At 49.1% G+C, this 16,917-nt stretch overlaps 1 protein-coding gene across 2 annotated transcripts; it reads left to right on the top strand.

The window, feature by feature from the left end:
• The first annotated feature begins 540 nt into the window (after nt 1-540).
• On the top strand, nt 541-16,034 carry LOC137318240 (protein MTO1 homolog, mitochondrial-like). 2 transcript variants are annotated; one of them, XM_067981168.1, is made up of 6 exons: nt 541-648; nt 4,124-4,355; nt 4,911-5,110; nt 14,505-14,622; nt 15,515-15,691; nt 15,790-16,034. In XM_067981168.1, the coding sequence occupies exons 2-6, from the start codon at nt 4,124-4,126 to the stop codon at nt 15,978-15,980; spliced, it is 918 nt and encodes a 305-aa protein (XP_067837269.1). In that variant the 5' UTR covers nt 541-648; the 3' UTR covers nt 15,981-16,034. The 2 variants fall into 2 exon arrangements, with proteins under 2 accessions (XP_067837269.1, XP_067837270.1); XM_067981169.1 differs by lacking the exon at nt 15,515-15,691.
• Nucleotides 16,035-16,917: the final 883 nt, after the last annotated feature.

The following is a 16,917-nucleotide window of genomic DNA, read 5'->3' as shown; positions in this document are numbered from 1 at the left end:
AACCCCTCGATTAGATTCCAGTCTGTAACTCACTCACGGGTATCTGTTATTCTATATATAAACCCCCCGAACCCCTCGATTAGATTCCAGTCTGTAACTCACTCCCGGGTATCTGTTATTCTATATATAAACCCCCCCGAACCCCTCGATTAGATTCCAGTCTGTAACTCACTCCCGGGGATCTGTTATTCTATATATAAACCCCCCCGAACCCCTCGATTAGATTCCAGCCTGTAACTCACTCCCGGGTATCTGTTATTCTATATATAAACCCCCCGAACCCCTCGATTAGATTCCAGTCTGTAACTCACTCCCGGGTATCTGTTATTCTCTGTTCACTCCCTGAACCCCCCTCTTTGACCCACTCTCTTCTCCCCCCTGGTCTGGGGGGGGGGGGGGGGTTCAGGCTCCTGCAATGACTCTCTGCCTCCAGCAGGTGGGGGTGGTGAGGGAGGCCGAGGGAGGGAGCGCCCTCCTGGCCCAGGGACTTCAGGCGAGCCCGAGGCTGCGAGGCCTTCACCGCCCAGTCTGGGCCCGGCCCAGTGTGGGCGGAGCTCCCGGGAGGAGGAGTAACCGAGGCCGGGGACTGGGCCTGAGATCCGCAGGCCTTCGAGCACAGCTCAACTCATCTTTAGCGTTAATTTAAAGGTTTTGCATTATTTAATCTTTAGCATTAATTTAAAGGTTTTGCATTATTTAATCTTTAGCATTAATTTAAAGGTTTTGCATTATTTAATCTTTAACATTAATTTAAAGGTTTTGCATTATTTAATCTTTAACATTAATTTAAAGGTTTTGCATTATTTAATCTTTAGCATTAATTTAAAGGTTTTGCATTATTTAATCTTTAACATTAATTTAAAGGTTTTGCATTGTTTAATCTTTAACATTAATTTAAAGGTTTTGCATTGTTTAATCTTTAACATTAATTTAAAGGTTTTGCATTTATTAATCTTTAACATTAATTTTAAGGTTTTGCATTATTTAATCTTTAACATTAATTTAAAGGTTTTGCATTATTTAATCTTTAACATTAATTTAAAGGTTTTGCATTATTTAATCTTTAACATTAATTTAAAGGTTTTGCATTATTTAATCTTTAGCATTAATTTAAAGGTTTTGCATTATTTAATCTTTAACATTAATTTAAAGGTTTTGCATTATTTAATCTTTAGCATTAATTTAAAGGTTTTGCATTATTTAATCTTTAACATTAATTTAAAGGTTTTGCATTGTTTAATCTTTAACATTAATTTAAAGGTTTTGCATTGTTTAATCTTTAACATTAATTTAAAGGTTTTGCATTTATTAATCTTTAACATTAATTTTAAGGTTTTGCATTATTTAATCTTTAACATTAATTTAAAGGTTTTGCATTATTTAATCTTTAGCATTAATTTAAAGGTTTTGCATTATTTAATCTTTAACATTAATTTAAAGGTTTTGCATTGTTTAATCTTTAACATTAATTTAAAGGTTTTGCATTGTTTAATCTTTAACATTAATTTAAAGGTTTTGCATTTATTAATCTTTAACATTAATTTTAAGGTTTTGCATTATTTAATCTTTAACATTAATTTAAAGGTTTTGCATTATTTAATCTTTAACATTAATTTAAAGGTTTTGCATTATTTAATCTTTAGCATTAATTTAAAGGTTTTGCATTGTTTAATCTTTAACATTAATTTAAAGGTTTTGCATTGTTTAATCTTTAACATTAATTTAAAGGTTTTGCATTTATTAATCTTTAACATTAATTTTAAGGTTTTGCATTATTTAATCTTTAACATTAATTTAAAGGTTTTGCATTATTTAATCTTTAACATTAATTTAAAGGTTTTGCATTATTTAATCTTTAGCATTAATTTAAAGGTTTTGCATTGTTTAATCTTTAACATTAATTTTAAGGTTTTGCATTATTTAATCTTTAGCATTAATTTAAAGGTTTTGCATTATTTAATCTTTAGCATTAATTTAAAGGTTTTGCATTGTTTAATCTTTAACATTAATTTAAAGGTTTTGCATTGTTTAATCTTTAACATTAATTTAAAGGTTTTGCATTTATTAATCTTTAACATTAATTTTAAGGTTTTGCATTATTTAATCTTTAACATTAATTTTAAGGTTTTGCATTATTTAATCTTTAGCATTAATTTAAAGGTTTTGCATTATTTAATCTTTAGCATTAATTTAAAGGTTTTGCATTGTTTAATCTTTAACATTAATTTAAAGGTTTTGCATTATTTAATCTTTAACATTAATTTAAAGGTTTTGCATTTATTAATCTTTAACATTAATTTTAAGGTTTTGCATTATTTAATCTTTAGCATTAATTTAAAGGTTTTGCATTATTTAATCTTTAGCATTAATTTAAAGGTTTTGCATTGTTTAATCTTTAACATTAATTTAAAGGTTTTGCATTATTTAATCTTTAACATTAATTTTAAGGTTTTGCATTATTTAATCTTTAGCATTAATTTAAAGGTTTTGCATTATTTAATCTTTAGCATTAATTTAAAGGTTTTGCATTATTTAATCTTTAGCATTAATTTAAAGGTTTTGCATTGTTTAATCTTTAACATTAATTTAAAGGTTTTGCATTATTTAATCTTTAACATTAATTTTAAGGTTTTGCATTATTTAATCTTTAGCATTAATTTAAAGGTTTTGCATTATTTAATCTTTAGCATTAATTTAAAGGTTTTGCATTATTTAATCTTTAGCATTAATTTAAAGGTTTTGCATTGTTTAATCTTTAACATTAATTTTAAGGTTTTGCATTATTTAATCTTTAGCATTAATTTAAAGGTTTTGCATTATTTAATCTTTAGCATTAATTTAAAGGTTTTGCATTAATTAATCTTTAGCATTAATTTAAAGGGTTTGCATTAATTAATCTTTAGCATTAATTGAAAGGTTTTGCATTGATTAATCTTTAGCATTAATTTAAAGGTTTTGCATTATTTAATCTTTAGCATTAATTTAAAGGTTTTGCATTAATTAATCTTTAGCATTAATTTAAAGGGTTTGCATTAATTAATCTTTAGCATTAATTGAAAGGTTTTGCATTGATTAATCTTTAGCATTAATTGAAAGGTTTTGCATTGATTAATCTTTAGCATTAATTTAAAGGTTTTGCATTAATTAATCTTTCGCATTAATTTAAAGGTTTTGCATTAATTAATCTTTCACATTCATTGAAAGGTTTTGCATTAATTAATCTTTAACATTAATTGTAAGGGTTTGCATTCATTAATCTTTAGCATTAATTTAAAGGTTTTGCATTATTTAATCTTTAACATTAATTTAAAGGGTTTGCATTAATTAATCTTTAGCATTAATTTAAAGGGTTTGCATTAATTAATTAACCTTTAGCATTAATTTAAAACCACTTTCTCAACCTGCCCTGCCACCTTCGACGATTTGTGTACATATACCCCCAGATCTCTCTGTTCCTGTACCCCTTTTAGAGTTGTGCCCTCTAGTTTATTTTGCCTCTCCTCGTTCTTCCTACCGAAATGTATCACCTCGCATTTTTCTGTGTTAAATCTCATCTGCCTCGTGTCCGCCCATTCCACCAGCCTGTCTATATCCTCTTGAAGTCTATCACTACCCTCCTCTCTGTTCACTACCCTTCCAAGTTTTGTGTCATCTGCAAATTTGGAAATTGTGCCCTGTGCACCCAAGTCCAAGTCATTAATATATATCAAGAAAAGCAGTGGTCCCAGCACCGACCCCTGGGGAACACCACTGTACACCTTCCTCCAGTCCGAAAAACAACCGTTCACCACTACTCTCTGTTTCCTGTCCCTTCGCCAATTCTGTATCCGTGTTGCTACTGCCCCCTTTATTCCACGGGCCGCAATCTTGATGATAAGCCTACCGTGTGGCACTTTATCAAACGCCTTTTAGAAGTCCATATACACCGCATCCGCCGCACTGCCCTCATCGACCCTCTCTGTTACCCCATCAAAAAACTCTCTCCGGTTAGTTAAACACGATTTGCCTTTAACAAATCCGTGCTGGCTTTCCCTGATCAATCCACCCTCGTCCGAGTGATGTTTGTTTCCTATCCACCGCCTATTTTGAGAACTTTTTTTTCTCTTTCCTTTTTTCTCCGCAGATGTTCCTGGGAGGGACCCGATTGTCCGGCGGGGCCTGTGCCTTCCGGGGGCCCCTCGCCAGGCGGGCGCGGGGGGTCTGGGGGGCCGCGGGGGACCCCGCCTCGCAGCCGGGGCAACAGCGCTACGACGTGGTGGTGGTGGGAGGAGGCCACGCGGGGACGGAGGCGGCAGCGGCCGCGGCCCGGGTGGGCGCCGAGACGCTCTTGATCACGCAGAAGGCGGAGACGATCGGTACTGCGCGCCGGGGTGGTGCAATTCGACCGTGGGGGGGGGGTGGGGTGCGCGGTCGACAGTTCGCGAGATCTCGGCGGGGTTGTAGGGGCTGGAGGAGGTTACAGAGATCGGGAGGCGAGGGGCCACGGAGGGATTTGAACAGGAGGATGGAGAATTTTAAAATCGAGGCGTTGGGGGACCGGGAACCGATGTGGGTCCAGCGAGCACAGGGAGGGGTGATGGGTGAACGGGACTCGGTGCGAGTTAGGAGACGGGGGCAGCAGATGAGTTGATGGCTACGGAGCGTCAAAGGTGGAAGACCGGCCAGGAGAACATTGGAGTAGTCCAGTCTGGAGGTGACAAATGGCCACGGGGTGAGGGTTTTGGCGGTCGATGAGCTGAGGCGGGGAGGGGGAGAGGTAGGCGGCCTCGGTGAGGGCCTCGGAGGCTCAGTTCGGGGTCAAATCGGACGGTGAGCTGATGGGAGGCCTCGGAATTTACATGCGGGGTTCAGTCCTGGGTGGGAATTCCTCTCTCCGTCCCTGAACCCTCTCTTTCCTTCGCTCCGTGCAGGTGAGATGTCCTGTAACCCGGCCTTTGGTGGAATAGGCAAAGGCCATCTGATGCGGGAGGTGGACGCCTTGGACGGCCTTTGTGCCCGAGTGTGCGATCAATCGGGCATCCATTTCCGAGTCTTGAACAGGAGGAAAGGACCAGCAGTGTGGGGTCTCCGGGCTCAAGTGGACAGGAAGCTTTACAAACGCTACATGCAGGTAAATCTCCCTCGACACCGTCCCGTCAAACACTCCCAGGGTCAGGTACAGGGTTAGATACAGAGTAAAGCTCCCTCTACACTGTCCCATCAAACACTCCCAGGGTCAGGTACAGGGTTAGATACAGAGTAAAGCTCCCTCTACACTGTCCCGTCAAACACTCCCAGGGTCAGGTACAGGGTTAGATACAGAGTAAAGCTCCCTCTACACTGTCCCATCAAACACTCCCAGGGTCAGGTACAGGGTTAGATACAGAGGAAAGCTCCCTCTACACTGTCCCGTCAAACACTCCCAGGGCAGGTACAGGGTTAGATACAGAGTAAAGCTCCCTCTACACTGTCCCATCAAACACTCCCAGGGCAGGTACAGGGTTAGATACAGAGTAAAGCTCCCTCTACACTGTCCCATCAAACACTCCCAGGGTCAGGTACAGGGTTAGATACAGAGTAAAGCTCCCTCTACACTGTCCCGTCAAACACTCCCAGGGTCAGGTACAGGGTTAGATACAGAGTAAAGCTCCCTCTACACTGTCCCATCAAACACTCCCAGGGTCAGGTACAGGGTTAGATACAGAGTAAAGCTCCCTCTCCACTGTCCCATCAAACACTCCCAGGGTCAGGTACAGGGTTAGATACAGAGTAAAGCTCCCTCTACACTGTCCCATCAAACACTCCCAGGGTCAGGTACAGGGTTAGATACAGAGTAAAGCTCCCTCTACACTGTCCCGTCAAACACTCCCAGGGTCAGGTACAGGGTTAGATACAGAGTAAAGCTCCCTCTACACTGTCCCATCAAACACTCCCAGGGTCAGGTACAGGGTTAGATACAGAGTAAAGCTCCCTCTACACTGTCCCATCAAACACTCCCAGGGCAGGTACAGGGTTAGATACAGAGTAAAGCTCACTCTACACTGTCCCATCAAACACTCCCAGGGCAGGTACAGGGTTAGATACAGAGTAAAGCTCCCTCCACACTGTCCCGTCAAACACTCCCAGGGCAGGTACAGGGTTAGATACGGATTAAAGCTCACTCTACACTGTCCCATCAAACACTCCCAGGGTCAGGTACAGGGTTAGATACAGAGTAAAGCTCCCTCTACACTGTCCCATCAAACACTCCCAGGGTCAGGTACAGGGTTAGATACAGAGTAAAGCTCCCTCTACACTGTCCCATCAAACACTCCCAGGGTCAGGTACAGGGTTAGATACAGAGTAAAGCTCCCTCTACACTGTCCCATCAACACTCCCAGGGCAGGTACAGGGTTAGATACAGAGTAAAGCTCCCTCTACACTGTCCCATCAAACACTCCCAGGGTCAGGTACAGGGTTAGATACAGAGTAAAGCTCCCTCTACACTGTCCCATCAAACACTCCCAGGGCAGGTACAGGGTTAGATACAGAGTAAAGCTCCCTCTACACTGTCCCATCAAACTCTCCCAGGGCAGGTACAGGGTTAGATACAGAGTAAAGCTCCCTCTACACTGTCCCGTCAAACACTCCCAGGGTCAGGTACAGGGTTAGATACAGAGTAAAGCTCCCTCTACACTGTCCCGTCAAACTCTCCCAGGGCAGGTACAGGGTTAGATACAGAGTAAAGCTCCCTCTGCACTGTCCCGTCAAACACTCCCAGGGTCAGGTACAGGGTTAGATACAGAGTAAAGCTCCCTCTACACTGTCCCGTCAAACACTCCCAGGGCAGGTACAGGGTTAGATACAGAGTAAAGCTCCCTCTACACTGTCCCATCAAACACTCCCAGGGTCAGGTACAGGGTTAGATACAGAGTAAAGCTCCCTCTACACTGTCCCATCAAACACTCCCAGGGCAGGTACAGGGTTAGATACAGAGTAAAGCTCCCTCTACACTGTCCCGTCAAACACTCCCAGGGTCAGGTACAGGGTTAGATACAGAGTAAAGCTCCCACTACACTGTCCCATCAAACACTCCCAGGGCAGGTACAGGGTTAGATACAGAGTAAAGCTCCCACTACACTGTCCCATCAAACACTCCCGGGTCAGGTACAGGGTTAGATACAGAGTAAAGCTCCCTCTACACTGTCCCATCAAACACTCCCAGGGTCAGGTACAGGGTTAGATACAGAGTAAAGCTCCCTCTACACTGTCCCATCAAACACTCCCAGGGTCAGGTACAGGGTTAGATACAGAGTAAAGCTCCCTCTACACTGTCCCATCAAACACTCCCAGGGTCAGGTACAGGGTTAGATACAGAGTAAAGCTCCCTCTACACTGTCCCATCAAACACTCCCAGGGCAGGTACAGGGTTAGATACAGAGTAAAGCTCCCTCTGCACTGTCCCGTCAAACACTCCCAGGGCAGGTACTGGGTTAGATACAGAGTAAAGCTCCCTCCACACTGTCCCATCAAACACTCCCAGGGTCAGGTACTGGGTTAGATACAGAGTAAAGCTCCCTCTACACTGTCCCATCAAACACTCCCAGGGCAGGTACAGGGTTAGATACAGAGTAAAGCTCCCTCTACACTGTCCCATCAAACACTCCCAGGGTCAGGTACAGGGTTAGATACAGAGTAAAGCTCCCTCTGCACTGTCCCATCAAACACTCCCAGGGTCAGGTACAGGGTTAGATACAGAGTAAAGCTCCCTCTGCACTGTCCCATCAAACACTCCCAGGGGCAGGTACAGGGTTAGATACAGAGTAAAGCTCCCTCTACACTGTCCCGTCAAACACTCCCAGGGTCAGGTACAGGGTTAGATACAGAGTAAAGCTCCCTCTACACTGTCCCATCAAACACTCCCAGGGCAGGTACAGGGTTAGATACAGAGTAAAGCTCCCTCTACACTGTCCCGTCAAACACTCCCAGGGTCAGGTACAGGGTTAGATACAGAGTAAAGCTCCCTCTACACTGTCCCATCAAACACTCCCAGGGTCAGGTACAGGGTTAGATACAGAGTAAAGCTCCCTCTATACTGTCCCGTCAAACACTCCCAGGGCAGGTACAGGGTTGGATACAGAGTAAAGCTCCCTCCACACTGTCCCATCAAACACTCCCAGGGCAGGTACAGGGTTAGATACAGAGTAAAGCTCCCTCTACACTGTCCCATCAAACACTCCCAGGGCAGGTACAGGGTTGGATACAGAGTAAAGCTCCCTCCACACTGTCCCATCAAACACTCCCAGGGCAGGTACAGGGTTAGATACAGAGTAAAGCTCCCTCTACACTGTCCCATCAAACACTCCCAGGGTCAGGTACAGGGTGAGATACAGAGTAAAGCTCCCTCTACACTGTCCCATCAAACACTCCCAGGGCAGGTACAGGGTTAGATACAGAGTGAAGCTCCCTCTACACTGTCCCATCAAACACTCCCAGGGCAGGTACAGGGTTAGATACAGAGTAAAGCTCCCTCTACACTGTCCCATCAAACACTCCCAGGGCAGGTACAGGGTTAGATACAGAGTAAAGCTCCCTCTACACTGTCCCATCAAACACTCCCAGGGTCAGGTACAGGGTTAGATACAGAGTAAAGCTCCCTCTACACTGTCCCATCAAACACTCCCAGGGTCAGGTACAGGGTTGGATACAGAGTAAAGCTCCCTCTACACTGTCCCGTCAAACACTCCCAGGGTCAGGTACAGGGTTAGATACAGAGTAAAGCTCCCTCTACACTGTCCCATCAAACACTCCCAGGGTCAGGTACAGGGTTAGATACAGAGTAAAGCTCCCTCTACACTGTCCCATCAAACACTCCCAGGGTCAGGTACAGGGTTGGATACAGAATAAAGCTCCCTCTACACTGTCCCGTCAAACACTCCCAGGGTCAGGTACAGGGTTAGATACAGAGTAAAGCTCCCTCTACACTGTCCCATCAAACACTCCCAGGGTCAGGTACAGGGTTAGATACAGAGTAAATCTCCCTCTACACTGTCCCGTCAAACACTCCCAGGGTCAGGTACAGGGTTAGATACAGAGTAAAGCTCCCTCTACACTGTCCCATCAAACACTCCCAGGGTCAGGTACAGGGTTAGATACAGAGTAAAGCTCCCTCTACACTGTCCCATCAAACACTCCCAGGGTCAGGTACAGGGTTAGATACAGAGTAAAGCTCCCTCTACACTGTCCCATCAAACACTCCCAGGGTCAGGTACAGGGTTGGATACAGAGTAAAGCTCCCTCTACACTGTCCCATCAAACACTCCCAGGGCAGGTACAGGGTTAGATACAGAGTAAAGCTCCCTCTACACTGTCCCATCAAACACTCCCAGCGCAGGTACAGGGTTGGATACAGAGTAAAGCTCCCTCTACACTGTCCCATCAAACACTCCCAGGGCAGGTACAGGGTTAGATACAGAGTAAAGCACCCTCTACACTGTCCCGTCAAACACTCCCAGGGCAGGTACAGGGTTGGATACAGAGTAAAGCTCCCTCTACACTGTCCCATCAAACACTCCCAGGGCAGGTACAGGGTTGGATACAGAGTAAAGCTCCCTCTACACTGTCCCATCAAACACTCCCAGGGCAGGTACAGGGTTAGATACAGAGTAAAGCACCCTCTACACTGTCCCGTCAAACACTCCCAGGGCAGGTACAGGGTTAGATACAGAGTAAAGCACCCTCTACACTGTCCCGTCAAACACTCCCAGGGCAGGTACAGGGTTAGATACAGAGTAAAGCTCCCTCTACACTGTCCCATCAAACACTCCCAGGGCAGGTACAGGGTTAGATACAGAGTAAAGCTCCCTCTACACTGTCCCATCAAACACTCCCAGGGTCAGGTACAGGGTTAGATACAGAGTAAAGGTCCCTCTACACTGTCCCATCAAACACTCCCAGGGTCAGGTACAGGGTTAGATACAGAGTAAAGCTCCCTCTACACTGTCCCATCAAACACTCCCAGGGTCAGGTACAGGGTTGGATACAGAGTAAAGCTCCCTCTACACTGTCCCGTCAAACACTCCCAGGGTCAGGTACAGGGTTAGATACAGAGTAAAGCTCCCTCTACACTGTCCCATCAAACACTCCCAGGGTCAGGTACAGGGTTAGATACAGAGTAAAGCTCCCTCTACACTGTCCCATCAAACACTCCCAGGGTCAGGTACAGGGTTAGATACAGAGTAAATCTCCCTCTACACTGTCCCGTCAAACGCTCCCAGGGTCAGGTACAGGGTTAGATACAGAGTAAAGCTCCCTCTACACAAGCTCCCTCTACACTGTCCCATCAAACACTCCCAGGGCAGGTACAGGGTTAGATACAGAGTAAAGCTCCCTCTACACTGTCCCATCAAACACTCCCAGCGCAGGTACAGGGTTAGATACAGAGTAAAGCTCCCTCTACACTGTCCCATCAAACACTCCCAGCGCAGGTACAGGGTTGGATACAGAGTAAAGCTCCCTCTACACTGTCCCATCAAACACTCCCAGGGCAGGTACAGGGTTAGATACAGAGTAAAGCTCCCTCTACACTGTCCCGTCAAACACTCCCAGGGCAGGTACAGGGTTAGATACAGAGTAAAGCTCCCTCTACACTGTCCCATCAAACACTCCCAGGGTCAGGTACAGGGTTGGATACAGAGTAAAGCTCCCTCTACACTGTCCCATCAAACACTCCCAGGGTCAGGTACAGGGTTGGATACAGAGTAAACCTCCCTCTACACTGTCCCATCAAACACTCCCAGGGCAGGTACAGGGTTAGATACAGAGTAAAGCACCCTCTACACTGTCCCGTCAAACACTCCCAGGGCAGGTACAGGGTTAGATACAGAGTAAAGCTCCCTCTACACTGTCCCATCAAACGCACCGAGGGCAGGTACAGGGTTAGATACAGAGTAAAGCTCCCTCTGCACTGTCCCATCAAACACTCCCAGGGTCAGGTACAGGGTTAGATACAGAGTGAAGCTCGCTCTGCACTGTCCCATCAAACACTCCCAGGGTCAAGTACAGGGTTAGATACAGAGTAAAGCTCCCTCTACACTGTCCCGTCAAACACTCCCAGGGTCAGGTACAGGGTTAGATACAGAGTGAAGCTCCCTCTGCACTGTCCCATCAAACACTCCCAGGGTCAGGTAGAGGGTTAGATACAGAGTAAAGCTCCCTCTACACTGTCCCGTCAAACACTCCCAGGGCAGGTACAGGGTTGGATACAGAGTAAAGCTCCCTCTACACTGTCCCATCAAACACTCCCAGGGACAGGTACAGGGTTAGATACAGAGTAAAGCTCCCTCTGCACTGTCCCATCAAACACTCCCAGGGTCAGGTATAGGGTTGGATACAGAGTAAAGCTCCCTCTACACTGTCCCGTCAAACACTCCCAGGGTCAGGTACAGGGTTAGATACAGAGTAAAGCTCCCTCTACACTGTCCCATCAAACACTCCCAGGGTCAGGTACAGGGTTAGATACAGAGTAAATCTCCCTCTACACTGTCCCATCAAACACTCCCAGGACAGGTACAGGGTTAGATACAGAGTAAAGCTCCCTCTACACTGTCCCATCAAACACTCCCAGGGCAGGTACAGGGTTAGATACAGAGTAAATCTCCCTCTACACTGTCCCATCAAACACTCCCAGGACAGGTACAGGGTTAGATACAGAGTAAAGCTCCCTCGACACTGTCCCATCAAACACTCCCAGGGTCAGGTATAGGGTTAGATACAGAGTAAAGCTCCCTCTACACTGTCCCATCAAACACTCCCAGGGTCAGGTACAGGGTTAGATACAGAGTAAAGCTCCCTCTACACTGTCCCATCAAACACTCCCAGGGTCAGGTACAGGGTTCGATACAGAGTAAAGCTCCCTCTACACTGTCCCGTCAAACACTCCCAGGGTCAGGTACAGGGTTAGATACACAGTAAATCTCCCTCTACACTGTCCCATCAAACACTCCCAGGGTCAGGTACAGGGTTAGATACAGAGTAAAGCTCCCTCTACACTGTCCCATCAAACACTCCCAGGGCAGGTACAGGGTTAGATACAGAGTAAAGCTCCCTCGACACTGTCCCATCAAACACTCCCAGGGTCAGGTACAGGGTTAGATACAGAGTAAAGCTCCCTCTACACTGTCCCATCAAACACTCCCAGGGCAGGTACAGGGTTAGATACAGAGTAAAGCTCCCTCCACACTGTCCCATCAAACACTCCCAGGGTCAGGTACAGGGTTAGATACAGAGTAAAGCTCCCTCTACACTGTCCCATCAAACACTCCCAGGGGCAGGTACAGGGTTAGATACAGAGTAAAGCTCCCTCTACACTGTCCCATCAAACTCTCCCAGGGCAGGTACAGGGTTAGATACAGAGTAAAGCTCCCTCTACACTGTCCCGTCAAACACTCCCAGGGCAGGTACAGGGTTAGATACAGAGTAAAGCTCCCTCTACACTGTCCCATCAAACACTCCCAGGGCAGGTACAGGGTTAGATACAGAGTAAAGCTCCCTCTACACTGTCTCGTCAAACACTCCCAGGGTCAGGTACAGGGTTAGATACAGAGTAAAGCTCCCTCTCCACTGTCCCATCAAACACTCCCAGGGTCAGGTACAGGGTTAGATACAGAGTAAAGCTCCCTCTACACTGTCCCATCAAACACTCCCAGGGCAGGTACAGGGTTAGATACAGAGTAAAGCTCCCTCTACACTGTCCCATCAAACACTCCCAGGGCAGGTACAGGGTTAGATACAGAGTAAAGCTCCCTCTACACTGTCCCATCAAACACTCCCAGGGTCAGGTACAGGGTTAGATACAGAGTAAAGCTCCCTCTACACTGTCCCATCAAACACTCCCAGGGTCAGGTACAGGGTTAGATACAGAGTAAAGCTCCCTCTACACTGTCCCATCAAACACTCCCAGGGCAGGTACAGGGTTAGATACAGAGTAAAGCTCTCTCTACACTGTCCCATCAAACACTCCCAGGGCAGGTACAGGGTTAGATACAGAGTAAAGCTCCCTCTACACTGTCCCATCAAACACTCCCAGGGTCAGGTACAGGGTTAGATACAGAGTAAAGCTCCCTCTACACTGTCCCATCAAACACTCCCAGGGCAGGTACAGGGTTAGATACAGAGTAAAGCTCCCTCTACACTGTCCCGTCAAACACTCCCAGGGCAGGTACAGGGTTAGATACAGAGTAAAGCTCCCTCTACACTGTCCCATCAAACACTCCCAGGGTCAGGTACAGGGTTAGATACAGAGTAAAGCTCCCTCTACACTGTCCCATCAAACACTCCCAGGGCAGGTACAGGGTTAGATACAGAGTAAAGCTCCCTCTACACTGTCCCATCAAACACTCCTAGGGTCAGGTACAGGGTTAGATACAGAGTAAAGCTCCCTCTACACTGTCCCATCAAACACTCCCAGGGCAGGTACAGGGTTAGATACAGAGTAAAGTTCCCTCTACACTGTCCCATCAAACACTCCCAGGGTCAGGTACAGGGTTAGATACAGAGTAAAGCTCCCTCTACACTGTCCCGTCAAACACTCCCAGGGTCAGGTACAGGGTTAGATACAGAGTAAAGCTCCCTCTACACTGTCCCGTCAAACACTCCCAGGGTCAGGTACAGGGTTAGATACAGAGTAAAGCTCCCTCTACACTGTCCCATCAAACACTCCCAGGGTCAGGTACAGGGTTAGATACAGAGTAAAGCTCCCTCTACACTGTCCTATCAAACACTCCCAGGGCAGGTGCAGGGTTAGATACAGAGTAAAGCTCCCTCTACACTGTCCTATCAAACACTCCCAGGGCAGGTACAGGGTTAGATACAGAGTAAAGCTCCCTCTACACTGTCCCATCAAACACTCCCAGGGTCAGGTTTCGGGTTAGATACAGAGTAAAGCTCCCTCTACACTGTCCCATCAAACACTCCCAGGGTCAGGTACAGGGTTAGATACAGAGTAAAGCTCCCTCTACACTGTCCCGTCAAACACTCCCAGGGTCAGGTACAGGGTTAGATACAGAGTAAAGCTCCCTCTACACTGTCCCATCTAACACTCCCAGGGCAGGTACAGGGTTAGATACAGAGTAAAGCTCCCTCTACACTGTCCCGTCAAACACTCCCAGGGTCAGGTACAGGGTTAGATACAGAGTAAAGCTCCCTCTACACTGTCCCATCTAACACTCCCAGGGCAGGTACAGGGTTAGATACAGAGTAAAGCTCCCTCTACACTGTCCCGTCAAACACTCCCAGGGTCAGGTACAGGGTTAGATACAGAGTAAAGCTCCCTCTACACTGTCCCGTCAAACACTCCCAGGGCAGGTACAGGGTTAGATACAGAGTAAAGCTCCCTCTACACTGTCCCGTCAAACACTCCCAGGGCAGGTACAGGGTTAGATACAGAGTAAAGCTTACTCTGCACTGCCCCCCATAGTTGAATATCCCCCCCAACCCCCCGAGCGCTGCCTTTCTCCCCCCTCTTCACGGCCCTTGTCCTCCCACAGGATGAAATCAGGAAGGTCCCACGTCTGACTGTGCGAGAGGCGTCCGTCGAGGACCTGCTGATCGGGGAAGCAGATCCCTCCCGACCCGGGAGATGGAGGGTGCGAGGGGTGAGCCTGGGTGAGTGAGGGAGAGGGGAAGAGAGGGAGTGAGAGAGGGAGAGGGAGTGAGAGAGGGAGAGGGAGAGGGAGAGGGAGGGAGAGAGGGAGAGGGAGGGAGAGAGGGAGAGAGGGAGAGAGGGAGAGAGAGAGAGAGAGGGAGTGGGAGGGAGTGGGAGGGAGGGGGAGGGAGTGGGAGGGAGGGGGAGGGAGAGTGTGAAGGGTGGACCTGCGTGAGTGAGGGAGAGGAGGGGAGGGAGTGAGTGAGGTGGAGGGAGAGTACGAGGGAGAGGGAGAGTGTGAGGGGTGGGCCTGCGTGAGTGAGGGAGAGGAGGGGAGGGAGTGAGTGAGGTGGAGGGAGAGTACGAGGGGGAGGGAGAGTGTGAGGGGTGGGCCTGCGTGAGTGAGGGAGAGGAGGGGAGGGAGTGAGTGAGGTGGAGGGAGAGTACGAGGGGGAGGGAGAGTGTGAAGGGTGGGCCTGCGTGAGTGAGGGAGAGGAGGGGGAAGGGAGGGAGGGAGGGGGAGAGGAGAGGGAGGGAGAGAGGGAGGGAGAGTGCGAGGGTTGGGCCTGGGTGAGTGAGGCGGAGTGAGGGAGAGTGGGAGGGAGGGAGGGAGAGAGAGGGAGGAGACGGAGAGGGAGGAGCAGGAGGGAGTGAGGAGAGAGGGAGGGGGAGGGACAGAGGGAAGGGGAGGGAGAGAGGGGTGAGCCTGGGTCAGTGAGGGAGGGAGAGGGAGTGAGGGAGGGAGTGAGGGAGGGAGAGTGATGGAGAGGGAGTGAGTGAGGGAGGGAGAGTGAGGGAGGGAGGGAGAGTGAGGGGGAGTGAGGGAGGGAGAGTAACCTGGGTCACTCTGGATCAGACGGTCACTCCCCGCCCCGCTGACCTGCACCATGTCCGTTTTGCCTCCTGTTCCAGGTGATGGGAGCAGTGTCGAGGCTCCATGTGTTGCCATCACCACCGGGACCTTCCTCCGAGGGGTGGTGGGGATCGGCCTCGACCTCCGGCCGGCCGGCCGGCTCGGCGAGGACCCCTCCATCGGCCTGGCCGTGACCCTCGAGGGGCTGGGGTTCAGGGTGGGCAGACTGAAAACCGGTAAGTGTCGACTCCAGGACGGAGCGCGCGCGCGGCTCACTGCCCCCTCCGGTCCGCGAGACGCGAGCTAACGGAGGCTGCGTGTCCCTCACTCGCAGGTACCCCTCCGCGCATCGCAAAGGACTCGGTCGACTTTGAGGCGATGGAGAGGCAGGAGGCCGACCCTCGACCCGTCCCTTTCAGCTTCCTTCACGGCCGCGTCCGGATCGAGGTAGGTTTCCGAGGGAGCGCCGCGCCGTCGGAGGGTCGGTACCGAGGGAGCGCCGCACTGTCGGAGGGTCAGTACTGAGGGAGCGCCGCACTGTCGGAGGGTCGGTACTGAGGGAGCGCCGCACTGTCGGAGGGTCGGGTACCGAGGGAGCGCCGTGCCGTCGGAGGGTCGGTACTGAGGGGAGCGCCGCACTGTCGGAGGGTCGGTACCGAGGGAGCGCCGCACCGTCGGAGGGTCGGGTACTGAGGGAGCGCCGCACTGTCGGAGGGTCGGTTACTGAGGGAGCGCCGCACTGTCGGAGGGTCGGTACTGAGGGAGCGCCGCACCGTCGGAGGGTCAGTACTGAGGGAGCGCCGCACTGTCGGAGGGTCAGTACTGAGGGAGCGCCGCACTGTCGGAGGGTCAGTACTGAGGGAGCGCCGCACTGTCGGAGGGGTCGGTACTGAGGGAGCGCCGCACTGTGGGAGGGTCGGTACTGAGGGAGCGCCGCACTGTCGGAGGGTCAGTACTGAGGGAGCGCCGCACTGTCGGAGGGTCAGTACTGAGGAGCGCCGCACTGTCGGAGGGTCGGCACTGAGGGAGCGCCGCACTGTCGGAGGGTCGGTACTGAGGGAGCGCCGCACTGTCGGAGGGTCAGTACTGAGGGGAGCGCCGCACTGTCGGAGGGTCAGTACTGAGGGAGCGCCGCACTGTCGGAGGGTCAGTACTGAGGGAGCGCCGCACTGTCGGAGGGTCAGTACTGAGGGAGCGCCGCACTGTCGGAGGGTCGGTACTGAGGGAGCGCCGCACTGTGGGAGGGTCGGTACTGAGGGAGCGCCGCACTGTCGGAGGGTCAGTACTGAGGGAGCGCCGCACTGTCGGAGGGTCAGTACTGAGGGAGCGCCGCACTGTCGGAGGGTCGGCACTGAGGAGCGCCGCACTGTCGGAGGGTCGGTACTGAGGGAGCGCCGCACTGTCGGAGGGTCAGTACTGAGGGAGCGGGACGTTCTCCCCGGTGTCCTGGGGCCAATATTTA

The sequence above is a fragment of the Heptranchias perlo genome, unplaced genomic scaffold, assembly GCF_035084215.1.
Source record: "Heptranchias perlo isolate sHepPer1 unplaced genomic scaffold, sHepPer1.hap1 HAP1_SCAFFOLD_675, whole genome shotgun sequence".
Classification (NCBI taxonomy): Eukaryota; Metazoa; Chordata; class Chondrichthyes; order Hexanchiformes; family Hexanchidae; genus Heptranchias; species Heptranchias perlo.
Note: the sequence above shows the minus strand (reverse complement) of the source record. Positions and strands in the feature narration are given on the sequence as shown.

Bases quoted from the DNA above. Each gene is read 5' to 3' on its own strand.
- LOC137318240 (XM_067981168.1), top strand. From the start codon at position 4,124: ATGTTCCTGGGAGGGACCCGATTGTCCGGCGGGGCCTGTGCCTTCCGG. The intron at 5,111-14,504 runs GTAAATCTCCCT...GTCCTCCCACAG, and splicing joins TTTACAAACGCTACATGCAG to GATGAAATCAGGAAGGTCCC. The intron at 14,623-15,514 runs GTGAGTGAGGGA...CTCCTGTTCCAG, and splicing joins GGTGCGAGGGGTGAGCCTGG to GTGATGGGAGCAGTGTCGAG.